Raw genomic sequence first — 25,251 nt, 5'->3', positions numbered from 1 at the left:
AACTACTCGGTAATCCCAAATGCAATTTTCTTTTCAAATCTGTACAACTTTTCAGGCCATGTCAAATCCTTCCCACAATTTAAACCCCATAATGGTGAGTAAGAGGCCTCCCTCGGTTAAACTCTGACTAATCATCGAATAGTTCCAGAAAGCCTGCAACTGTTTCGGGCTTTGCATTTTTCATGTAATCTAGGCCTATTCGCCCACAGTCTAGGCTGGTCCACTCCCCTTGGGTTTTCGATGTGGACTGGAGAGAGGGACTCACCACAAGTTGAGCATTTTCACGCAGCTACAAAAAAAAAAAAAAAAAAAAACAAAACAAAAAAAAGAGTGTGAAAAGAGAAAAGACAGAGAGATTATTACACAGCGGTGAGACGATGAGACAAACCTCATGCCAGGCACATAAGAGGAACAAGGGGACACAGAGGACCAAAAAAAAATTAATTAATTAAATAATAAAAAGGCTCAGAGAAGGAGAAAGAGACTCAGGAGGGGGTCGGGGTGGGGTGGGGCGGGGTAGTCAGAATATCGATCTGAACATATCTGCTGTGATCAGGTGTCCCGTTTAAACAAGGAGAAAACAGAGGAGAGAGGACGTGGGTCACTAGTCGGGTTCCACTGCTTTTGTAAAAAGGGAGCGTGCAAAACGCAAAGAAGTAATCGTCCGATGGATAATGTGGAGTGAGAATTAAAAAAAAAAAACCAAGAAAAAAGGAAAAAAGGAAGATAAGCGTAAAGTTAAGATCCAATAAATTAAAGGGAAGGAAAGTGAGAGGTTCAAAGAGAATGGCTCACAGGAAAAGGGTTTTAATGAGGCTAAATGCTGTGACAACCACTGAAACCCTGGCATGTTTATTTCAGGCTTTTAATTGGACACAGCCTGCGTTGTAGCTTACTTTCAAGTCTGCATCAGTAATCAAAGATGGGCATCTATTTAAGACATCAAAGCACTGACAGAAAAGAAAAGTGTCCATATTTATATCACAGGAAAAGACTCTAATTCTACACACAGACCTAAACAAAGCCCGATTTAAGGGTGCATTCAAATAATACTGATAAACTTCATTCATAATCGACTCGAAGCATTAGTTAGCTTCGTCCAACCCATCTTGTACAATGAAAGACAAACCTGTCTTATCTACTAAGCTAATACACAGAGGAACACTGTAAAACCCTGCTCTGTCACGTACTTGGCCTCGTCCACCACTTCCACCTCCGCCTGCACTGTGATTGGAGCGTTGGAGTGGGCCGCCAGCGGGTCGTCTGCGTTCAGTTCGCCGTTAGTTGAGCTGACCACCTGTAGCACAAGGGTCGAAGAGTCAGAATGTAAGCTATGTTCATCGTTCAGGCTGCCACGTAAATGAATACTCAAGCATTTCTAAAAGCTAAACCTTAATATCTATCCCTTCTGCTTGTGAAAAGAATAGACAAGTTTCCCTGTACAGAGAGCGTAAAAAAAAAAATTAAAAAAAAATTCACTTACAAAGAAGGTCTACAAGCAGTGTGTTGAGGCAGTCAATCATTTTTGCAGAAAATCTATGATGAATTCTTCAAAAGTTATATAAATCTGTAGACTTCATGTCAGAGGTCGTTTCTATTCATTTGTGACGTCTAATGGCGATTAGTTGCACCAAAACAAATTTAGCTCCACAGAATCAGTTGCACATCTTTTGCGTTTTTCTCCCCACCCCCCGAGATTTGTAAATAATTTTGCAAACTACACTGATGTCTCCCTAAACTTCGACATTTGTGTAGATAATCCCAATTAAGTCTATTTCCGTTCCACCAAAGCTTGGGGACGACTAGTAACCAGAAAACTTTATTCAATCAATGCTGAAAAATCAGCTCGTACAGCTCAACTTTCAGATGAAAATCTTAACTGCTTAAACAAATCACAAGTGCCAATTCTCCTGCTTCTTCCTTCCTGTTGGAGCTCACTACATATGCAGGTTCCACTACTCACTTTTTGAAGTAGTCCTCGCTACAGAACCAAAACTCCAGGGAGCGGAGCTAGAACACTAACCTTTAACTCTAACCCATGGTCTAATGACCTGATCTAACAACACTTATCTAGCCTGAAACACACCAAGGTATCTCCACCCCCTGGACTTTTGGTTCCACTCCACCCAGATAGGAGGAACTGGATCAGTTCAAACTACACCCCGTGGACTTTTGGTTCTGTAGCATGGGGTACTTGCTGTTTTTCGATATCAAAAGCCAGGTGTTAATACTACGCAATTCAGGGCCCTAAAGGCTCATCATCATCTCACTACACTGCTCTCTAACTGCAGACCTCTTTTCCTTTCCAATGCAGAGAATGGGGAATACATGATGAAAGCAGGTAACCCTGGACCCTTTTACCAGCTTGGGGATCCTGATGAAGAACAGTTTCCTGCTGGTCCACGTTGAAAGATCACGCTGGTTTGGCACAAAATGATTACAAAGGGAGAGTGGGACTGGGAAATTGAGGGATGGAGGAGGTGGAGCGATACCTGCACTGAGCCTCCATGCCTGTCCGACGCCAGGTGGGAGGTCAGGTAGGAGTTGGCCTGCCGGTTGGGCTGCACCTCCCATGCTCCTCTGCGGTCGGAGGAGGCCGTCTGGTCGGCCCGGAGGAGGCGCAGGAGCGAGGGGAAGAGGCGTGGAGGAGGCGAGCGAGCGTGAGCAGGTTGCATGCAGGGCAATGGAAACCAACGGGGAACCAAAAAAAAAAAAAGAGCCAAGGCAAAGCCACAAATCAGCGTTAGATACAAAAGTGTGCATTCGGTTTGCCCAACACAGGCAAAAAATAAATATATCCCCTTATGTGTGGATATTTCTGCGAGCAGGGAGTCATGTTATTCTTGAAAATTAAGATTTATTTGTTAAATAACCCCAGCTTTCTCTTTCTCACTTTACTCAACCTGTACTTCGTCATACTCTGCACATAAATAAAAAGACTGACGACTAGCTACTGATAAATTAATGAGATAAACAAACATCGTCGGCAAATTTAAAAAAAATTAAAAAAAAGACTAAAAAAATGAAAAAGTATAAACAGAAATAAAATACAGACAAATGTTAAAAAAAAAAAAAGAAAATCAGTTTAAGATTCATGTGCGATGCCTGATCAGAAGTTAATAAAACACTAACTGATAACACAGTAATGACAAAGCATGTGTATAAAAGTGCTGAGGGAAGTGACATCATCTTTGGTTATGAGTCTTCTAGGATTAAACTCTTAATAAATAAATAAATAAATAAATAAATAAGGGTAATTTTATCTGGTGTCCCATCTGTGAGACAAAACGAAATATGGCCTTGTTGGGTCAGAACAAGCAAAGCTGCTTTATACTTAAAAACAGAGCAACCGAAATGGGCAACAAAAAAAAAGCTAATAAATTATGTATGCGTATAACAAGCATACTTAACTCGTCTATGCCCCGCATGCATTCTAAAGCATAGGATGTGCTCTGAGTGTGCTCTGCATCTCGCTGAACCGCTTCAGCTCTGGTACGCAGTGTGCTGAGCGGTTTCAGAGTGGGGGAGTCCACATTCGGTTTCAACTCTCTACATTACATTAATCATGCATAATTACTATTGGTGGATTGCGCCAACTTTTGCACACACCCAGGCTGAGCTCATTGTGGTTTGGGGAAAATGCTCAAGTCTTCACTGGAATGCAGAGCTGTGCCAAAGCTGCAAGCTGATCTCCGTTTAGTGAAGCAAGGGCAAATCTTACCTGGTTCCTTAGAGGCTGGTGCTGAGATGGTCGGTCTCTGTGTGTGTGGCTCTCACGTGTCACGGCTGACGCTCCGGAGTCCACGTGCACGGACCCGACCGGTGTGGGCTTCGCAAGCAACGCGGTGAAAAACAAAAAAAACCCCCCCGAAAAAAAACCAACAAAACAATGCATCATTTTAGAACAATGCATAATTCTAATGTTAGGAATAAAACATGACAGGGTGTAATGCGGTTATAGGAAAATAAACAACAACAAAGCTGATTATTTTCCTCTGGGTTCACCTTGTACCTATTTTACCAGAGCAATACTGTAAAGGTACGATATTGTACCTTTAAACATCTCTAGTTGCATTTAAAGTTGGAGAACGTCCATTAAACAATTAGTTCCTGTTGTCACTTATGATAAACCAGCTATTAATAGTCATCCCTTCAATTTTTCCCCCCTATATCAAAGGTACTAAAACAATAAATAAACAAACAAACAAACAAATAAATAAATAAATGCAGCTTGGCATATTTCTAAGTAATGGCAGCATACAAAGCCGTCTGTTCTGAACAATGTCCATGGTGGAAAACTTACTGACTGTTTAAATGCGCTGACACTGGAGACTCCTTCCATAAATATTAAGTAAACATCTCCTTACAGAAAGTTTCACCACATCAGTAATTCTATGTGGTTCCTTGTTAAAGAAAACATTTCACCTGTTTATGATCAGTCTTAAGATTATGTAACACGTCCTCCATACAACAAGCGCGTTAATACAATCCTGTGATTTGCCTTGGAGCCCACACTACTATCAGTTCAACAGTGCCGTGCTACAAAACATTTTTTGTGTGTGTTACAGGACAAATATTAGATAGATATGACTTACGATTTGCCTGCCGACCCAGTCGTATGTGTAATCAAACGTGTATCCCTTGCGTTCAAACAGCTCAGTGAACAAGGTCCTCAAGTACTCATAGTCAGGCTTTTCGAAGAAATCCAACCGCCGAACGTAGCGCAGATACGTAGCCATCTCCTCTGGAAGAGCGGCGCACAAGAGCAAAGTTAAATGCTTCATTGTGACCCTTTAATCCGAGCGATATCAAATTCTATGAAACAATCGTTTGATTGGAAGTGCAATAAAGGAAATAACAACAACTTGCCTGGAAAGTTCTCACAGAGAACTTCAATAGGAGTGTTCCGTTTTGTGTCTCCGATTTTTTGATATCTCTCTTTTAACGTGTCAGCCTGAAAAGTGAATTCAAACAGTATTGCGTTTGTGGAGCGGAATAAATATTTTAACACTCTGCCGAAATGAAGCACGGTTTGAGTGACGCACCTTTAGTCCCTGCCATGGAAGGCTGCCTCGGAGGAAGTACATGAACATGTGACCTAAGGCTTCGAGGTCATCTCGTCGACTTTGCTCTGCAACAAACACGACAACTTGTAGAACCCGAATATGCAAAGCCAACAAGGTCCAACCAATAACACACTACGGCCAATTAAATACTGTATTTTCCAGCTTATTGACTGTATGTGCAACACTGATTAAAGGTGTAGAAATGAAGGATCACTGTGATCTCACCCTTCCCCAAGTGCGTATTTATGGACATGTATCGTGCTGTGCCAGTGAGGCTCTTGTGCTCCCGGTAAGGAATGTGTTTTTTGGTTTCAGGATCGATGTATTCTTTGGCTAAGCCAAAGTCTATGATGTGAATGATGTGTTCCTTTTTGTTCCCTTGCCGTCCGATGAGAAAGTTCTCTGGCTTCACATCCCTGTAGATGAGGTTCTTGGAGTGCACGTACTCCATGCGGGAGATCTGTCCAAAAAAAAAGAATGTGGCACAGGACTCGATCAACAATAAAGACAAATCATGCACTGATGCCAAAAAACCCTTCAGGAAAAGTAAAAGTAACTGGTGTAGCCTTTTACAGCATGTAGAGTTCAAAAGCCAGATAAAATAACTTCGAACAACTTCAATAAGACTCTCCAGTCGGTCTCATCCTGAAACTTTTAATGTCAGAGGGTATTGATTGTAGTTTTGAAGTTGCGTTATACACTGGTATATTTAAAAACATATTCCAACTGAATTTAGTTTGACAGGAATCTTTCAGTAAACAGTAGTGTTGCATTTAAAAAAAACCCTGTGAAAACCGACATTAATCATAGTTTTATTTAACGGCAACAAAATAAATGAAAACACAGGTAGATATTGCTTACGATGAATACTTAAGATAGAAATGCGGTAGATAGATATTAGCTATAAACATGTTCAAATGTTCTTTTAAGTTCCTATGCTTTGCTGATGCATTTTAATACTGTGAAATATTCATGCTCACAATAGTGTTTTTAGTGCCATTAAAAGAGACAAAAGGAACCCAACCCCCCCCCCCCCTCCCCCATTTTTTATTGTGTCCTATATAAGGCCATTAAGTTCCACACAGAAGTTAGGTAGCTGAAAGGGTTGTAACAATACACTGTGATGAAAAAAATATCACGTGTATTGTGGAAACATGGGATTCAAATTGTGGAAATCAGCATTCTATTCATTCTGCATCTAATGCATCGAATCTGCACAACCCACAGAGTTCAAATGTATAGCGTGCATGCTGGTCACATGATCGCATCCTTTTGTGGAGTTAAAACAGTGCCAATTCCGGAAATCATCTGCACTTGTGAAGTGACCGATAGCTCTAGAACGCAGCAACCGACACGTATTACAGGTTGTATGATTACAGATTCATGTTGTAACATTTAAAAGCAGTTCTTCAGTAGCTTTCGAACGACACCAGTCCCGTGCTGCTGTGATCTACAGTACCCGAGAACAAGGCCAGGGAAGTCGGGCGTTTTAGCTGACTTTGGAGCTCTGTTTCAGGTTAAAATGATGCTTTAGGCATGCTTTAGGCACTGCTACAGAGCTTATGATGTTCCAATCAATCATTATCCCTGGGGCAGAGACTTTTATTTTTTGTTTATTCAATCAATTTGTGGCAGGAGAAATTATAAATGTACAATTTATTTATTTTTAAGATATGGTGAACATGTAATACATTTTGTCTACAATATTAAACCTCATGTTCATAGCAATTTTTGATTTATTTAGTTTTGTACAGAAAAAAGCACACTGATTTGCATTGTTTATGATTCAGAAATAAATAAAAAAAAAAAAGGAGGAGTCTTTTCCATAATCATTTTACTTAATTCAAATTTTGTTCAAAGTATTCTGAGAATCGAACTGAATTTGAATCGTGAAGTCGATATGGAGAATTGAACCCTGACCGGAGTGTATTGTTACACCCTCTTGTAGCGGATGTAAGCAGGCAGCCTTGTGTGCATATAGCCCTGTCGACAGGGAAGAAGAGAACACGAGCCACTGCAGACAAGGATTTTAACAGACGCCCAGCAAAGCAATGTGTACACGGTTCTTCCTACAGCATGTAATTTATTCTCAGACTGTTCCGAGGCAGACGCATCCCTGCAACAAGGCTTGCTAATGCAAAGTAAACAAAGCATGGGCACGATGAAAAGCTTCTTTTTCTTTTCATCATCTTATTAAATGCGGTCTTGCTAAATCTTGTAAGTAAATTAACTTGGAACTGTGTTACGAGACAAGACATCACGTATAACATTTGTTCATTCTGGTTATATTTGTGATGATTAGTTCACTTTAGTACTATTCTTACTCTGCATCAACATGGGATTTTATTCATTACAAATATCTTTGTTTACTGAGATGGTGTGAAAAATACAGTACAATTTTTTTCTACAGAATAGTTCTTACTTTTTCATTACTGGCAATTTAACAAAAAAAAAAAACATCATTACTCAATGTTTTGCAGAGAGTGGCTCAACACTGGTATTACATGACACAAAAGCAAGGCTAAATTATTATTAGAAAACCCACAAGCAACAAACTGTCTCACAAAAGTCCTCTACATAAAGGGTGTATTGAAACGAGGCCATGGCAACGAAGTGAACTCACCAGCTGAATGGCAATCATTAAGACTGTCTTGAGGGAGAAGGTGCGGTCACAGAGGTCAAAGAGGTCCTCCAGACTGGGGCCGAGCAGCTCCAGCACCATGGCATTGTATTTCCCGCATGGCCCAAAATAGTACACCTGGGGCAGGCCTTCCGCTGTAGGGAAGCACGAAAACATTTAATAACACAAAGCAGCGCTGCCTTAATCACACACACACACACACACACACAAACACACACACACACACAAACAACACATTCTGCACATACATGGTGTTTTTAAATAAAAGCTTACATAAATATTCATAATTTCAATGAATGAAAAGGTATTTCAGAGTTTTAGAGCAATTCAAATGAGTAGTCATATATTTAAAAGCAAAATAGTAAAATGCTGTAAAAGGCTCTCTTATGAAATTCTAATATTTATCCTTCAGAAGATTTCAAAATTTAGTCGATTTTCGCAGCAATATTATTGAACATGCCAGTAAGCAACCAAGTCTCAGTCAACCCAAGCAATTTAAAACTAGAAAAATATATATAATATATTCTCCTTTCGATATACATGTTTACGAATAGCAGTAATGTTATCTGTATTTTTCCCCCCCCTAGGGTGAGGTCAGGAAAATGTGGATGGGTGGGTCTATAAAGAGGAAAAATGTTCTGTGGATGTGGGTTGTTTTTTTTTTTTTTTTTTTTATCAATAAAATGACAAATCTGAACAGGATGAAATTTCAGCATTTAAAGTGGCAGCAGCATTATATTTTAATCACAAGAAACCCACTGGCAGAACTGCTCCACAGTTGTGGTGCTTAACAAAAAGCGTTCCATTAAGATTGTATGGTATACAGTGCTGTGAAAAAGTATTTGCCCCATCCTAATTTCTGTTTTTGTGTATATCTCAATAGTTTTAGATCTTCAAATGAAATACAACATAAAACAAAGGCGACCTGAGTAAACACACAATACAGGTTTTTTTTTAATGAAGCAAAAAAAGTTATCAAACACCCATCACCAATGTGAAAAACTAACTGCCCCCTTAAACTTAAAATCTGGTTGTGCCACCTTTAGCAGCAATAACTGCAACCACACACTTCTGATAACTGGAGATCAGTCTTTCACTTATTTCTAGTACTAGGATTTACTCCTATGCTTTGGATTATTGTCTTGCTGCATAATCCAGTTGAGTTTCAACTTACAGATTGAAGACCGGATATTCTCCTTTAACATTTTCTGGTAGAGAGCAGAATTCAGGTTTCCCCTCAATTACTGTAAGTTGCACAGGCCCTGAAGCAGTAAAGCATCCCCACACCGTCACACTACCACCACCATACTTGACCATAGGCATGATGTCCTTTTTGTCGGAATTCTGTGTTTGGTATACACCAGAAGAAACGGGACATCTGTCTTCCAAACAGTTCAACTTTCGACTCATTCCACAGAACATTCTCTCAAAAGGTTTGAGGATCATCAAGGTGTGTTTTGGCAAAATTCAGACGAGCGTTAATGTTCTTCGGGGCTAGCAGTGGCTTTCACCTTGCCACTCTTCCATGCATGCCATTTTTGCCCGGTGTCTTTCTGATAGAGGAGTCATTAACAGTGACCTTTATTGATGTAAGAGAAGTCTGTATGTCCTTTGATGTTGTCCTTTGCTCTTTTGTGACATCCTGGACGTGCTGTGCTTGTGGAGGAATTTTGGAAGGTCGGCCACTTCCGAGAAGGTTCACTGCTGTGCTGAGTTTTTCCATTGGAGTCCCAGAGCCTTTGAAATAGCTTTCTAACACTTCCCAGACTGATGTATTTCAATCACCTTCTTTCTCATCATTTATGGAATTTCTTTCAACTTTGGCATAGTGTGTTATCAGGTAAGACCTTTTAACCAACTTCATGCTGTTGAAAAAGTTCTATTTAAGTTTTTAATTGATTGAACAGGGTTTGCAGTAATCAGGCCTGGTTGCGTCTAGTCCAGCTGAACCCCATTATGAATGCAGTTTCATAGATTTGGGGAATTAATAACTATGGGGCAAATACATTTTTCACACAGGCCCAGTTGGTATTCGATAACATTTTTGCTTCAATAAGTTACATCATTAAAAAACTATATTTTGTGTTTACTCAGGTTGCCTTTGTATTATCTTATCTTAGATTTTATTTTAATTTCTGAAACAATTTCCTATGAGATATACACAAAAACAGAATAAATCAGGTTGCGGGCAAATACTTTTTTTTATTATATATTATATATATATATATATATATATATATATATATATATATATATATATATATATATACACGGCACCGTACACAGCATTTTTTTCTTATTTGGCAAAGGTACGTTGAACAACGTGGCTTTACATGTTAGACGTGTGAGGAGTCGGGTGTCTTGATGTCATTCTAACTGACCTCACTCACACCTGCAAAAAGGATGACTCAGCATTGTAATGTCTTTTCCTACAAAGGCACAACAAAATCCAACCAACACAAAATAATCACTACACACACCAACATGGCAAACATTAAAAAAAAAATGTTTGGGCCACAAAATAAATAAAAGATTCACCCTACAACTCCACAAAATAGACATTAGGACTTACTAGCTAGCTGCGAACAAACCAAGAACTTTTGGTGCCACTTTCTCTAATAGCCAGTGCAAGAAAACATTGACATCGTAGTTTCTCCACATTTGCATTTTGCTTATTTACCTGATACTTTCATCCAAATCAACTTACAACTGAGCATTTGTGAATAAACGGTCTTTGTCAAGAATGCAACAGTGACAGCTGGGCTGTGCTGGGATTTTAACTCACAACCTTCTAACCAGTAGCTCAAATCCTTAACCAGTTAGCCCCCACTTCCCCCCGGTTCTCAAAACTGGGTTGTATTGGTGGATGTAAAGATATTTTATGACTCAATACAATGCGATACAAAAAATGTGACTGTGCATCGTGGGAATTTGCGATTCACATCGTACTGTGTATTGCAACGAGCATTCCGTATTATATGTTATACAGTTACACACCATGTTATAACGGTTAAAAAGCACTCTTCAGTAGCTTTCAAACAACACTAAAGGCCGTGGAAATCGGCATTTTAGCCGACTTTGGAGCTCTATTTCTGTTACGGAGCTCTTCATGTTTCAGTCGATCATTGTTAAAGTTCCCTGGTCACTTTGACACAAAATGTTTGGACATTATATATATATATATATATATATATGTGTGTGTGTGTGTGTGTAATATATATATATATATATATATATATATATATATATATATATATATATATATATATATATATATATATATATATATTTATTTTAAGATATGTTGAACCTCTATTATATTTTGTTTACAGTTTTTAAAGCTCTGTTCATAGCAAGTCCTAATTATTTTTGTTTTAAACAGACAAAAATGCACATTGTTTCGCACTGTTTATAATTCAAAAATAAAACTCTTTTCAGTCAGAATGTTTCTTCATTCAAATTTTGTTCTGAGAATCGAATTGAAATTGTTAAACCAGCATCATGAATAGAATCGAATCATGATTGGACTGTATTATTACACCCAACAAGTCTGGTCCTTATTATTACTCATTTGCATGCCTTAAAATATACTTCAAACAGGAAGGAAGCTATTGAAGAAAAACCATTTCATACAATCGACCTTGCTGTGACCTTGAGTGGAGCAAATCCAAAATCTAATTAGCTCAACTGCTGGTCACAATGATAATTCCATATAAATCCTACAAACGTTCAGCACTTGTTCTTGACGTATCAAACTATTGAGTATCTTTGATGGATAGACGGCACAAATCGTGGACAGAAAATGGGCTTCAAGCTCATGAATATGAAAACCACATAGAGGTGGAGGAAATCAAACGAGCATATTGCACCTATTTTGGCATGGCTACTGGCTACGGCTTCATTCAGAATAGCTTTTATTTTTCATTGTTGTAGACCACGGTTTCTCCATCTTGGTCCTGGAGTACCACCGTCCTACACATCCTTCACACTCACCTGATTCAGTCAAATAAAATAGCGAAAGGGAAACCTCAGGAAGAGGGAGAGTGGAAAGATTGAGAAACACTGTTCTTACTGGTGTAGATCAAGAAAGAACATTGACATATCCTAAAAGCTTTCAATACATGCTTTCGACACTGCCAGCATTGTCATTACAGACAAAAATAGCAGTGCAGTAAAGCTACTTAGTACTACTCATCACTGATGGAAAACAAACAAGGTTATAAAAGCTGTGAATTCTTGCGCTCCAGTCAAAGCCAACCAATTAACTATTCATCTCGCTACTAGATGACAGAACAGCGAGAAAACCGCTCGGGAAGGTTACTTTAAAAAAGTGTATTCTGTTACAGTTACAAATTACTTTATAAAAAAATGTCATCAGTAACGTAATCCGAGTATCACAATATGAAAGAAATGTAATCTGATTATTTTTGGATTACTTCAAGGTCGCATATGTAAATAAAGTCAAGAGAAAAGCAATATGATATAAAACACTTTTATTTAGGGCTTATTTGTTGCTTGCTGCTGTATTTAGCGATATTTAGAAACAAAAGCAATTGTGTTTTTTATGAGAGCGGTAACGGGAATGGGGTTATAACATGTAATTGTATATAAATGTAAGAAGTGTCATACATTTACAGAAGAAAGTCACGTTACTGGGTTCAGATGAGTGAATGTGTGTGTTACTGCAGAACATTCAACTTCTTACACCAGTTAACACTTAGTTTGCGTTTGTTTTTCTTTTTAGCATTTTGAATATAGTGATTTAACTTCTTTAAAGCTTGTGGACAATCAGTTTATTTTTTTGTTTTCAAAATCATACATACAGACATACAGACATACAGACATACAGACATATAAAAATCCTTTGCACAGTTTATAGCATAGCCCACACAGATACATATAATACCTTTTTCATAGCCTTTAATTTGCACAATGTTTGAAGGACGACATCGGGCAGAATGTGAAATAACATGTTTGGTTTTAAAAAATACAGAAAATAAAAACTGGTCTTTTAATCCAACTAATCGATTAATCGAAGAAATAATTGACGGATTAACCAATTATCTAAATAATCGTTAGTTGCAGCCCTAAAATGAATAAATAAAAAGATCACTGTCCCTGATGCGGGTAACATTACATCACAAAAATCAGGGTGACCCTATTGAGGTTTTCAAAAAGTGCATTAAAAATATTTTCAGGTGTACTTTGTTGTCTGTCCACTCCAGAGCAAGAAAATGCAAATATTGTCCTTTTTGTGTGTTTATTTATTGAGAACTAGAAGAGCGAATCTCGAATCTGCGACTGTCCAATATAAAACCAATTTTACCTTTATTCTTAAAATATTATAACTTTCTTCTCCTAATTTTGACTTTATTCTCAAAGTATTTCGACTTTATTCACGTAATCTTAATTTATCTGAGTCTCAGCAACATGTGTATAATACCACCTAAAGTGACACTCAGCCTGGGAGTGGCAGTGGGACATCAAGAACCATCATGAACAAAGGGCTACGTGACCGTAATCAGCATTCAGAAAGACATTTGTCTCGATCATCACCTCACCATTTGGGGTCACACCTGTAACAACATCCGTAATGTGAGAACGGAAAGTGATCGCATCAAATGCTATCCTTAATTCACATTTAGAATGAAACTTCCTTTACATTACATACAGAAAACCTGGTTTGAAACACAGTATAAAATGTCTGTGCTGATATTGTTCGGGGTTCACCCAAAGTGCTTCATGTACTTTGTCACTACCATGCTGTAATAAAGTTATTCTTCTTCGCGATCCTCGACTGCTCTTCATTTTTTCTTACAACAGTGTTACTGTGAATGGAGATTTTAATACCCGGAAAGAGACACACTGTTAGTGCCGAGAGTAGGCTAACGGTTGAGAGGCAGGAATTTGGCCAATAGTTGCTGCAAGCCTTTTATAATCGACGACCTGGTGTGCGAGAAGGCGGGAATTACAGAGAGGGGTTAAAGCAGTGCGAACATGCACACACATGATGCAGTATCAGACCATAAGCACATCATAATGAAACTAAAGCCGAATCCAGGACATTTTCTCAAATTTAGAAATCCCGTCCGGACGCTTTTTTAATGCCTGGAAAAGAGGAAGTACGGTCACCCTAACAAAAGCATTTCAGAGAACAACGTGTGTTCATTTCTACTAGTTTAACTTTGTGCTAAATTTGTTTGCACATGCACCAGGAGGTTGCTCACTGGCACGAGAGAACCAGAACTATACTCAAGCAGCTGTCTATATTGTGTTATGTCAAAAGATTAATTTCTTTGGTTTTAAATGAAAAATATGGCATCCTGATAGTATTCCCATTTTTTTTTACAAAATGCACCTGACTACGTAACGCCGTTCCATGTATTCCGTTACTCCACAAGCCTGGAGAAAGCGTGCGCGCACACACACACACACACACCCTGGTACGATCCGAGCTGCTACGCCATGCTACCAGCACCTGCTACTTTGTGCATGACTATACCTGTGAGAATCGCATACACAACGCCATGCCTCCGTCTCCATTTTTAAAATATAACGAGCGTCACACACGAGGGCGTCACTGCAGGTATTTCATACATCTCTTATATTGTATGAAACCCATCACCGAGCTAGCGCTGAAGCTGGGATCGTATAATTATCATCGTCTCAGTGAATCCAGCAAGGCTGCAGTGGGTAGCTGTGGCGTGGGCCTACTCAGAGCATTGTGTGGTTATGTTTGTAACACCCCTGAGAATGGAGCGCACGCTGGCCTGACGATGACTCATCCGTGTTCAGGCTGCACATAGCACGTTCTCAGCAGAGTGTCTCCACGGTGATTAACACTTTCGCTAGCTGCTCTCTGATTACACCCGCTGGTACATGCTGAACCGACACGCTAGAGGAATAGAAACGTAGCAAAAAAAAAAAAACAAAAAAACAACCACGCCAGATTAAAACCGCTCTGAAAATGGATGCCGTCCGTTCACCAATGACCGAGACATACAGAAGATTACTTATGACCCTCTAGATTAGAATTTACTTTTAAAAACGATGAGATTACTAAAGTCTTTTTGACAACAGTGCTGTTGCATAAATAAAAACAATAAGTGTCTTTTTTTTTTTTTCCCATTATACTTTGGTATATGTTAAGTGTGTCACATTTCAGGAATATCATCATTGATGTTAACAAGTGGAGTTATGATGTGTGGATCCCACCACATCTTATTTTGCACACGTACAGTTTTGCCAATTATTTTTATATAATTAAATAAAATATAAATTTCTATTCTACTTTCTATTCAATTTAGTAAATAATTGTAATTATTTTTCTATTTCAGTAATTGTAATTTTCAGGGATGCACCAAAATTGGCATTTTCGGTCTTTGGCCAAAAGAGAAAAAAGGCCGAAAATATATGCCGCCATGGCTCGCCCCTCAATACTCAGATTTCGCTCTCGATCTAGCCAATGGTTATCGCTGTATTGCAACATTACTAGAGCCGTGATTTAAAGAACATGGAGAAAACGCAGCATGCACGGGAAATGGAACAGGCGGAGCTGGCGATGAGGAATGCATTTTCGGTTTCGGCCCAGAATTTTCCTTTCGGTGCATCACTAGTAATTTTACCATATTATAATTATCATTTGTTTTACGTTCTAAATTGTACGTTTTTCTATTCATATACTGTAGTTTTATTCTCCGTTATACTATAGTCTTTATTATATTTTTAGCGTTACTATATTTTATTCTACTCTCTTTTATATATCTGTGTGGTCGTAAAAAGCATTTCACTGTGTGTCATACTATGTATGTGACAAATAATTCGATTTGATTTTTACATAAATTTGTGTAATTACGGTGTAATACATGTTTCACTGTACTACTTAAAAAAACAAACAAACAAACAAACAAACAAACAAACAAAAAAAACCCCACAACACACTGCAAATAACCACCACACAAAATGCAGTCAACAGTGTAGCATCTGTTTAAAATGTAAAGTCGCTAGCATAATTTTAAGGAACGGTATCTTTCAGACAGTAACTTTTGGGAGAAATAAATAACCAATTCAAATAACATAAGATGAAATGAAAACAAACTAATAAAAACCTGCTATTTGTATTTTATGATATTTTACCAGCTTATTAAAAAAAAAGAAAGAAAAAATAACTAATTTGCCATGTTGAGTCGCCTTTAATCCATCTAAAGTACTCAAAGTTATATTCTATATATAAAAGCAGCTATACATATAAAGAGTTGTCGGTATTTGCATTACAAAGCTGAAGTAACATTATTGATAAGTTTATTTGAATATGGGCGGAACAAAATACATGAGCCCAGCCAAAAGCTGGAAAATATGTATTGCACAGAGAGTAAAGCATGAGCTAATTTGCATCTCGACTATGACCATAACCTGTAATGTGATGTACATTATATGAATTCACTGCTTATGAATTGTGACATGTTCAGAAACAAGACCCCTGGTCTGTACGTCCCACTTCCAGTCAGCTCCACTCAGCCTCTCTGCTCCAACAATGCACCAACTGCCAGCAGGCCCGATACAGGCCACCCACCTACGCCTGCTGAATCAGAGATACATGACTGGAACACAGCGCCATGTGATCTTCGATCCTCTAGTTTATATACAGCACATCAGACTACCCTGAGTCCACACCATCATACCAACACACACACACACACACACACACACACACACAAATCTTAAAGAACGGCTAGGCCTTGGCTGCTCTGGTGTGTGAAGATGGTTGATCGGTGGCCAAGCTAAAGCCCGGCCAGAAGCACTCTGTAAAGTCCCAATGCCAGCACTTCTAGCCAGGAGGAGTATCAGAGTTCAGCACAATACTAGCTACACATTAACCAGAAACAAAAGAAGAACTGTACTGGGCCTCGGGGATGGGCTTTCTTCCTGGAGGAGTAGGCACGGTGCGAGTGGGGGATTTTCACATGGCTGGGCTTCAGCATGCACTATGCACTTGGCCAGAACGACACATGGATTGGATATGTCGGTTGGATAGGTGGCTAATTATCGCCTCAATAGTAATGTAATGATTGCTTATTCATGAAGTAAAGTAAACCAGCCACATGTCCCATCGGAGACAGTTGGAGGGTATAACTACATTCTTATATAATAATAATAATAATAATAATAATAATAATAATAATAATAATAATAATACGATTACTTTCCTAAATATTGCATCATGGTATTCACATTGGAAATCTACGGTGATCTTAAAAAAAAATAAAAATTACATCCAAGCAACTATAAAAATGAATTACTGGAGTCTTACAAACTTAAACACATACTGAATTTTGTAATGAAACTAACCAAAAAAACAAAAATTATCTATACTGCTTTGCCACCGTCCAAATCCTATTTTTAGTTAATGTTAATAATGTACCACTTCTGCAGTTTTGTAGACTTCAAATCAGTGGCCATGATAATCACCATGTGCCTTAAAACCAGCTTCAGTTTTTAACCGTTACTGTTTGCACGAGGATAAAAAATAAATTACAATCCTAAGATGCTTGATGAATACAGACCTTGACCGGATGGTTACTGGAATGCTGACGCTACATGGACAGTGTCATAAATAAACATGGCCTCGCTCCCAGAGAACAGGCAACGTCAGCAAGCGACAGAAATACTGTGCTATGTACCCAAGTGAAGCCAGGCCCTCTCGAAACTTTTCCAAACAAATTCTGGTCAAAAACCTAGACCGTGGTGTGTATGGTACTGATTAGTGATCAAAAGCGAGACAGACAGACAGAGGATGAACGCTGGTTGCATAAGCACTGAGAGACTGAGAAAACAGCCACCTCCCACCAGCTACCCATGGCTTTACTGAGTAACAGTTGCACTCCTACGCTGCAAACTCCATGGTCAGAGCAGTGGGATTATCTAGCTGCCCACTTCACTGGGAGTAGCGATATCAGGCTACTGTGGATTGGAGTCACGTGAGACCTCCAGACCAATGCTAAGCAAACAAAAGAAGGCAAGGGAAGGAGTGGAGGGACAAAGTTACTGCTGGTGAACAGACGCAGTCAGTCAATTACCATTATTGGTGGATTAGCTGTGTGAGTGTGTTGTCCATACTGAACTCCCTACTAAGAGGACCATCAGTTTCTATTTGATCACTCAACTAGTGATGTAACCAAATGCATTATTCAGAATAAACAGATACGAAAAAAAGAAAAAAAAAGCTTGCCAAGGTTCACAGGGGCATTTGGTTGAGAGTAGAGGAGTGCATCAAAGCTGGGATCCTGTGAGACGCAAAAAAAAAAAAAAAAAAAAAAAAGTCACAAGCAGGAGGCCTGGGGTGCAGTCAACGTTCCGGTTCATCCCAAAGGTGTTTGGCAGGGTTGAGGTCAGGGCTCTGTGCAGGACACTCGAGTTCTCCTTGACAAACCATGTCTTCACAGAGCTCACTTTGTGCAGAGGCACTGTCATGCTGGAACAGGTTTGGGTCTCTTACTTCCAGTGAAAGGAAAATTGTAACGCTACAGCACACAAAAGACATCCAATACAATTGTGTGCTTCCAACTTTGTGGAAACAGTTTGGGGAAGGACGACATAGGAGGGTGACGGTCAAGTGTCCACATACTTTTGATCATATAGTGTAGACAGGGACTGTGTGTTACACCCTTGCACACTAATCTGGTTTAATCTTTCTTCTCTCTCTTTCTCTCCCTCCATCTTATATTCTAAACGGGGAAATTCCGAACCATGACATTCAACTGGTCTCTTTACGTCTTTATTTTTTTTTAAAGTGTAAATATTGCAAAAACACGTGATCATAACAATGGTTTAATCTGGGTCAGCATGTGGAGTTTCCATTGCATGAGTAGCTAGTCCCTCCCCTTGTGTTGATAAGAGCAAGCATGTACTGAGAGAGAGAGAGAGAGAGCGCGAGAGGAAAAATAGTGATCACACCATCTCCCTACAGTGAGTGGTTGCAGGGGAAGATGACTAATCATCAATAACAGGCCTGCTCGTAGGCCGTCCTGCGTGCTTACATTAGCGCACAGCAGATAACAGCTTCCACTTTACCTTAATATGAAAGGGATGTTTTCTGAAAGCTCCATCAGACCTTTAAAAGCTATATGTATTGTTCAGGCTGGACGTTTTCTTTTCACATTCCCTCCTCGCAAGGCTGATAAAAGGCTATTTTCTATCTCCAAACACAGGACAATGCAGTCCCACACAATGTCTCCTAAACAGACCGCGATCTTCTACAGCAGATTAATGCGACAGCCATGAAGAGAAGTGAACGAAGCCGCAGAGAGAAAGCTGTGCTCGTGTCTGGACATGTTAGTTCGCTAGTGTTCAGCAAAGCCATTATCACACTCAGGCAAACCCCAGGAAAGCATCTAGGGATTAGGACTGAAATTAGAAACACGGTCCACACTTTGGCTATTGGGAAGTGATCCTGAGTAAGAGCTTGCTCAGTTGAAGAATGAGGACGTGCTTCTATTCAAATACTTTGCAAATGTAAGGGAATGAAGAAAAAAAAAAATTATGCGAATAAATTTGTTTCCATGAACAGCGCTTAGGTTGGTGTCCTGAAACATGTCTAACAACTGGCAATTAAAGGAGTGCTACACAGTTTACACCCAAAAGAGCATGCTAGCAAACAGAAGACTCATGTTGATACCACGATGAATTTACATTTACACTTACGGCATTTGGCAGATGATATTATCCAGAAGCGACTCCATTAAAAACATCCCCATGTTTGTACATGCGGTCTATAAAGCTAAAAAAAAAAAAAAATAAAAAAATAAAACCCAACTGTTATCCCTAACAGACTTGGTACAGTTCAATTCGAGTTTTTCCTTAATAACCCAATCTCGATACTATATTTAATAATTTTTTTTTTTAAGTAAGTTGAACCCATGCATTGATAATTCCTTGGTTTTTCAATTCAGTTTTATGTGTATAGCGCTTTTTACAATAGACATTGTCTCAAAGCAGCTTTACAGAAATATCAACACGGTATACAGACATTAAAGGTGTGAATTTATCCCAACTGAGCAAGCCACTGAGTGGCGACGGTGGCAAGGAAAAACTCCTTAAGATGTTTTAAGAGGAAGAAACCTTGAGAGGAAACAGACTCAGAAGGGAACCAGTCCTTATCTGGGTAACAACAGATCATTTGAAAGGTTATGATGTGAAAGGTTTTGCAGTCTATTCGAACCCACTGCAAGAATTTTACACAGAGGAAGTACCAATATAACGCTTATAGCTGGCAGTAAGTGCAAAGGGGGAGTAAATTTGGGAAGCACAAAAAAAAAAAAAAAAAAAGAGAACACTTGTGCAATTAAGAAATGCAAACAAATAAAAAAATCGTGATCATGATTAAAATCCCCATGAATTGTGCAGCCCTACTGAAATGCATACTCCAGCAAAAAAAAAAAAAAAACGTCTCCATCTTTTCTTTATTAACAAGACAACTTGTGTTGAATTCGTTTTGCAAAGCCAGACTTCAAGCATTCACTAGAGTGAAGAATGTTTCGTTAATAAACCTGGCCAATAACAGAGTGACATGACATATGACCACCAACCACAAACGCTTTCTCCTAGCCATTCGTCAAATGTGCAAGCTTAGCTCTTTTACATTAATAGCTTGAATAACCTTTTAGTCCAAGGACTATATCTCACTCTGAAGTTCTCGAGGTGTCCGGGTGATCAATAAGTCTGTTTTTACTGCTGGAAACAGGTCAGATGGTCTGCAAACTTGAAGATCACGATGTTTGTGACCAGAAAAGTATTCAAAAGATCTCAGACAATCTGGGGCCGAGATTAACTTTCCCTTGTGGTCACTAGTGGTCTAGTAAGAGATGTTACAACTCTTATTTGAGGAGCAGAACTTAAGACCTGCAAAAGGTCTTTGTGATGTTGTGATGCATTAAATCTAGGTATATAAACTCAACACCGCAAGAAATCTGAACAACACGGAGAACCGAAAACCTTCACAGACACAACGGCCAACTACACAGCAGATGTTGTGATCCGTCAAACTTTTTGTTCTACAAGTGCTGAGTAATGAAGAAAACATGGGGAAGTCCACAGAGATGGGGATCAAGCTTTCCTTGACCCATCCCCCATCTTCATCCATAACGCATGAGCAGGGAGTCCCAGTGGCAGCCCCAGAAAAAGCCTTCAACAAATTCTCACAGCAGTGATCCAACCTCCCTTCACACACATTGTGTCCTTCTGGGCAGAACCTCTGAACTTCCAACTTCTGCATTATCAACTAGATCCAACTTTTCGAGGCGCAGTCTGTAGGATCCATGTGAAACTGCTCAAATTTCCACGCTCAGCTCAGCAGAGGATGACAAAAAGCAGGAGCACTTCCTTTAGCTGGGTTTAACACCAGAAGTCCAGTCTGGGGGAAGGGTGGACTCGAGGATCAGTGCTACAGCTGGAGACGACGTCACGGGAAGTACATCCTGTGGACCCCAGGATCACAATCGCATCTCCTACACCTGTCCCAGAGCTACTCTTCCTCGACTGCAAGATGGCTTTGGGTGGACGGGGAGCGCTACAGTTTTCATCAAAAACAATGACTTCACAGGGCTGGTTTATACTTCTGTGTGAGACGGAATATAATCGGTTCTTGAAGTGCAACAGTAAGCAAACATACTTCAGGGGTCTTCAAGTACTGTTCAGTAATCTGAGGCTGCTGTTTAAACACCAGGCAATGTTCTTCAAATCTTCAAATGTCCAGTTTATGTGAACCAATGCGGACTGTAGTCTTGGATTCCCGTTCTTGGCTGACAGGAGTGCAACCTGATATGGTATTTGGCAAGAAAATTACTATAGCCTTCCTGTTGGCTTGAACCAGTCTATTCTCCTCTGACCACTCTCGCCAACAAGGCGTTTCTGTCTGGATGTTTTTTGTGTTTCGCACCATTCTTTGTAAACTCTAGCGCCCTGTTCCTGGAGACAGCTTTACATAAAAATCCCAGGAATTCAGCAGTTTCTAAAATAGTCAAATCTAGAGATCCAATAATTACATTACCCCAACTCCCCACGTGAAACTAACTCAATCTGGATAGACCTTTAGCTGTGTTTTAGATTAAGTCACTACTCATCTAGATCATGAAGTGTTTTTCATTCTTAAATAATGAAAAACCGCACGCTTGCCATCTCGCACACCAAAGATGTGCTTGTAGACTGTAAAGACTGCTCTTCCTTCCGATATACTTGTTTAATATGACTGCAAAACAGGTGCTATAAAGGGCACAAAGCATCTGCAGAACAGCTCTGATAAGAGGTCAAAAAAAATCAGTCTAATTATAGATGTCAATTCCTTCGAACTTCTTCTAACAGTGTTATGATAGAGAAGCACTTCCGACACTTACCTTAGGTTTTCCAATTATACATTTGGTGTGTGACTTGTGTGTTTATATCACTAGAAGTTTACATGGAATTCACAAATGGATTATTTATCGGACTTTTTTTTTTTGATCATAGAATTTTTATTGAAAATTTACATTTTACATAACACCCCACCCAACAACCCCAACAAACAACCACAGCCAAAACCAAAAGAAAGGGGTAAACAAAAAAACAATAAACAAACAACCAAAGAAAAAAAAACAAAACAAAACACAAAAAAAAACAAACCAAAACAAACAAAAAAAACTAATAAACATAAAAACCCAAAACAACAACAACAAAAAAAACGGGTAAGATGATCAGGAATTACAGTCCACCTCTCCTCAATCCACCACCAGGGTGCGTACATCATTGAAGTAGGTAATAAATTGTGCCCATTTTCCTAAAAATGAGTCACCCCTGCCTCTGATGTTGTACTTGATTTTTTCAAGTTTTAAAAAGAAGATTAAATCTTTAAGCCAGACTGATATAGAGGGGGGTTGTGGAGAGGTCCAAGACAACAGTATTCTGCGCCGAGCAAGTAACGATGCAAAGGCCACAACACTAGCTTGTTTATGGTTCAGAGGTTGACGCTGAGATGGAACACCAAAGATGGCAATTAAAGGACAGACATCTAATTTGATCTTAAGAACGTTGGACATAGTTTCGAAGAAAGAGTATTTATCGGACTTTTAAAGGAGATTTAATTACACTGTGGCAGAATGGTCGCTCCAAAGTCCATCCATCCATTTTCCATACCGCTTATCCTACACAGAGTCACGGGGAGCCTGGAGCCAGGGAACTCCGAGCACGAGTTGGGGGACACCCTGAACAGGGGGGCAGCCCATTGCAGGGCACAATCGCGCACACACATTCACACGCTACAGCCTACAACGCATGTCTTTGGACTGGGGGAGGAAACCGGAGTACCTCTAGAAACCCCCGAAACACAGGAAAAACATGCAAACTGCGCACACAGGGCAGAGTCCGGATTCAAACCCCCCCCCCCCCCCATCAACCCTGGAGGTGCAAGGCAAACATGCTGACTGCTAAATAATCAGCATTTTCCTCATGCCTTCAGTCAATCCACAGTCACAACATGATCAAGAGAACGAATATTAAGCTTAATCTTACAGTGGCAAGGCTTAGGGAGCAGACAGACTGCTGCTCTGTCCTGCCTGCAACATAATGAATTCAGCAGTAATCTAATTCGTATTTATGATCTCAGCTTATCTGTTAAAGCTTTCATCCTGTTCCCAGGCTATGGAAATGATAAAAGGACGTCTAATGATGTCTAATGAGCTAACAAACATAGTTTGTTCTCTTAACAGAAGTAACAAAGGCGTGTTAAAACGTACACTTCCAACTAATCAGAATAAAAATACAGGGAACCCTATGATTTTTCTTCTCTCCTTTTTTTTTTTTGCCTCTACATGAAACACACATTTGTGAGACCTTACTGCGTGCCCTTTTTTCATCATGCAGGACAATTGCAGTTCTCAAAAGTTATTACATTTTTTTTATATGATAAACCAGATGACCTCAAACATAATAATAATAATAATAATAATAATAATAATAATAATAATAATAAAAACTTTAGGTAGTTTGTCAGCAGCAGTGCTGTTGAATTCTCAAAAAAATTAAATAAAAAATAGGTCAGAAAGTATTCATTAATAAAGTGTTCAAAAATAGACAACTTATACAGGTACTTGTATAAGCCTTCAGCATTTCTGGAAGGAGTCTCCAGTGTCAGTGTTTTGTAAAACAAAATCACAAATAATAATAGCACCCTGCACCACTGCTCTGATATGGCATTACTTCATTTGAGCCTCGTGGCCGGGAAGAACACGTCACTTTGTGATAGTAATCAACTTTGCTCCCTAGCCCCTCCTACTGCGATCTGGAAAAGCACCGAGAGGCAGGAGTCGGTTGCATCCCGTCTAGGATTATATCACCTTTCGCAGTGGTGGTGTTCTCATCTCTAAAGCGTTTTCACTCGTGTTAAGATATCAAGCCATCCTGATACGATCGGATAGTCCGCTATACACGTGGTGAGGGTGTTGTCAGCGTTTCTTACTTACTTCCATCATTAAGCACTCAGCAAGGGATTTACAGTCTAAGCAAGGGCAAAAATAAAAGACCGTAATGCAAGATTGGCATGAAAACAAGAATTCAAAACCAAAGGAGTTGTTACAAAGGAAATAAGCCTCAACAGAATAACAAAACCGTCTGAATAGCACACACCCATAAAATGTATTATTTTTTAAAAAACATTTCCAAGTTCTAGTTTAGTGAATTGATTCTTTCCCATGACTACAGTTCTGAGCGGGCATCCAGGAATCGCTCTTGGCAAGAATGCCACCTTTCCAGAAGTGCTGATTCATCACGAACACAGATCCTCTGGCCGGGCTTAAAAGGCCCGCTGTAAGGCAGCCATGCAGAAATGCGAACAAGATAACGCGCATCACCACAAGGGAACAAATTCAGGCATGAATTGGGTTTCATGTGTTTCAACAGCCTGGAAACCTGCATACTGCTAGAAAATAGACACCTAAATTTAAAAATATATATATATATATATATATATATATATATATATATATATATATATATATATATATATATATATATATATACACACACACACATATATATATATACATATACACACACGCACACACACACATACACACAGTAGCTACAAATAACTTCACATTTGCAGTTTTCGTACAATATAAAATGTAACGCTGTATTTGGGCCAGAATCTTAAAAGGCTGGCTGAGTGAACCAACGACAGACTTCAGGGTGGTGCATAAACAGTGCTCTGTGCTCTGAATTATTGATGAGATGCTGCTCAGATTGATGCTGCTACCCTGTACCTCTATACTCTCCCCTAAAGAAGCCAGCAATGCCTGCCCTAGGTATTATCTACATTCCAAACCACACCGTATGTCTAACATGCTCATTTCTGACATTTTAAGCTCCCATGGGAGTGCCGTTCAGCAACGAGTACCAGTGAGAAAAGGAAGTCGAGACAAACTAAAAGACATCACATCCCTTTTCCCTTTCGTGGATTAAAAAAAAAAAAAAAAGAACAAGCAAAATTCTATACTATTGCACAATAGTGTAAACTCAAAG

General features: G+C 39.2%; 1 protein-coding gene across 3 annotated transcripts in view; it reads right to left on the bottom strand.

Annotated features, from left to right (window-relative positions):
• csnk1g1 (casein kinase 1, gamma 1) overlaps positions 1 to 25,251 on the bottom strand; it is a 41,516-nt gene that overhangs the window by 2,654 nt on the left and 13,611 nt on the right. Inside the window, exons 5-13 of one of the 3 annotated variants that reach the window (XM_053634277.1) lie at positions 7,690 to 7,841; positions 5,292 to 5,526; positions 5,046 to 5,131; positions 4,870 to 4,954; positions 4,596 to 4,744; positions 3,722 to 3,829; positions 2,493 to 2,600; positions 2,362 to 2,418; positions 1,191 to 1,297 (exon numbers count right to left, since the gene is read on the bottom strand). In XM_053634277.1, the coding sequence (XP_053490252.1) occupies positions 1,191 to 1,297; positions 2,362 to 2,418; positions 2,493 to 2,600; positions 3,722 to 3,829; positions 4,596 to 4,744; positions 4,870 to 4,954; positions 5,046 to 5,131; positions 5,292 to 5,526; positions 7,690 to 7,841 (1,087 nt within the window). The remainder of the gene's footprint in view (positions 1 to 1,190; positions 1,298 to 2,361; positions 2,419 to 2,492; positions 2,601 to 3,721; positions 3,830 to 4,595; positions 4,745 to 4,869; positions 4,955 to 5,045; positions 5,132 to 5,291; positions 5,527 to 7,689; positions 7,842 to 25,251) is intronic. The other 2 variants (XM_053634278.1, XM_053634279.1) reach the window with 2 other exon arrangements.

Source organism: Ictalurus furcatus, chromosome 10 (assembly GCF_023375685.1).
Source record: "Ictalurus furcatus strain D&B chromosome 10, Billie_1.0, whole genome shotgun sequence".
In the NCBI taxonomy this organism is placed as follows: domain Eukaryota; kingdom Metazoa; phylum Chordata; class Actinopteri; order Siluriformes; family Ictaluridae; genus Ictalurus; species Ictalurus furcatus.
Note: the sequence above shows the minus strand (reverse complement) of the source record. Positions and strands in the feature narration are given on the sequence as shown.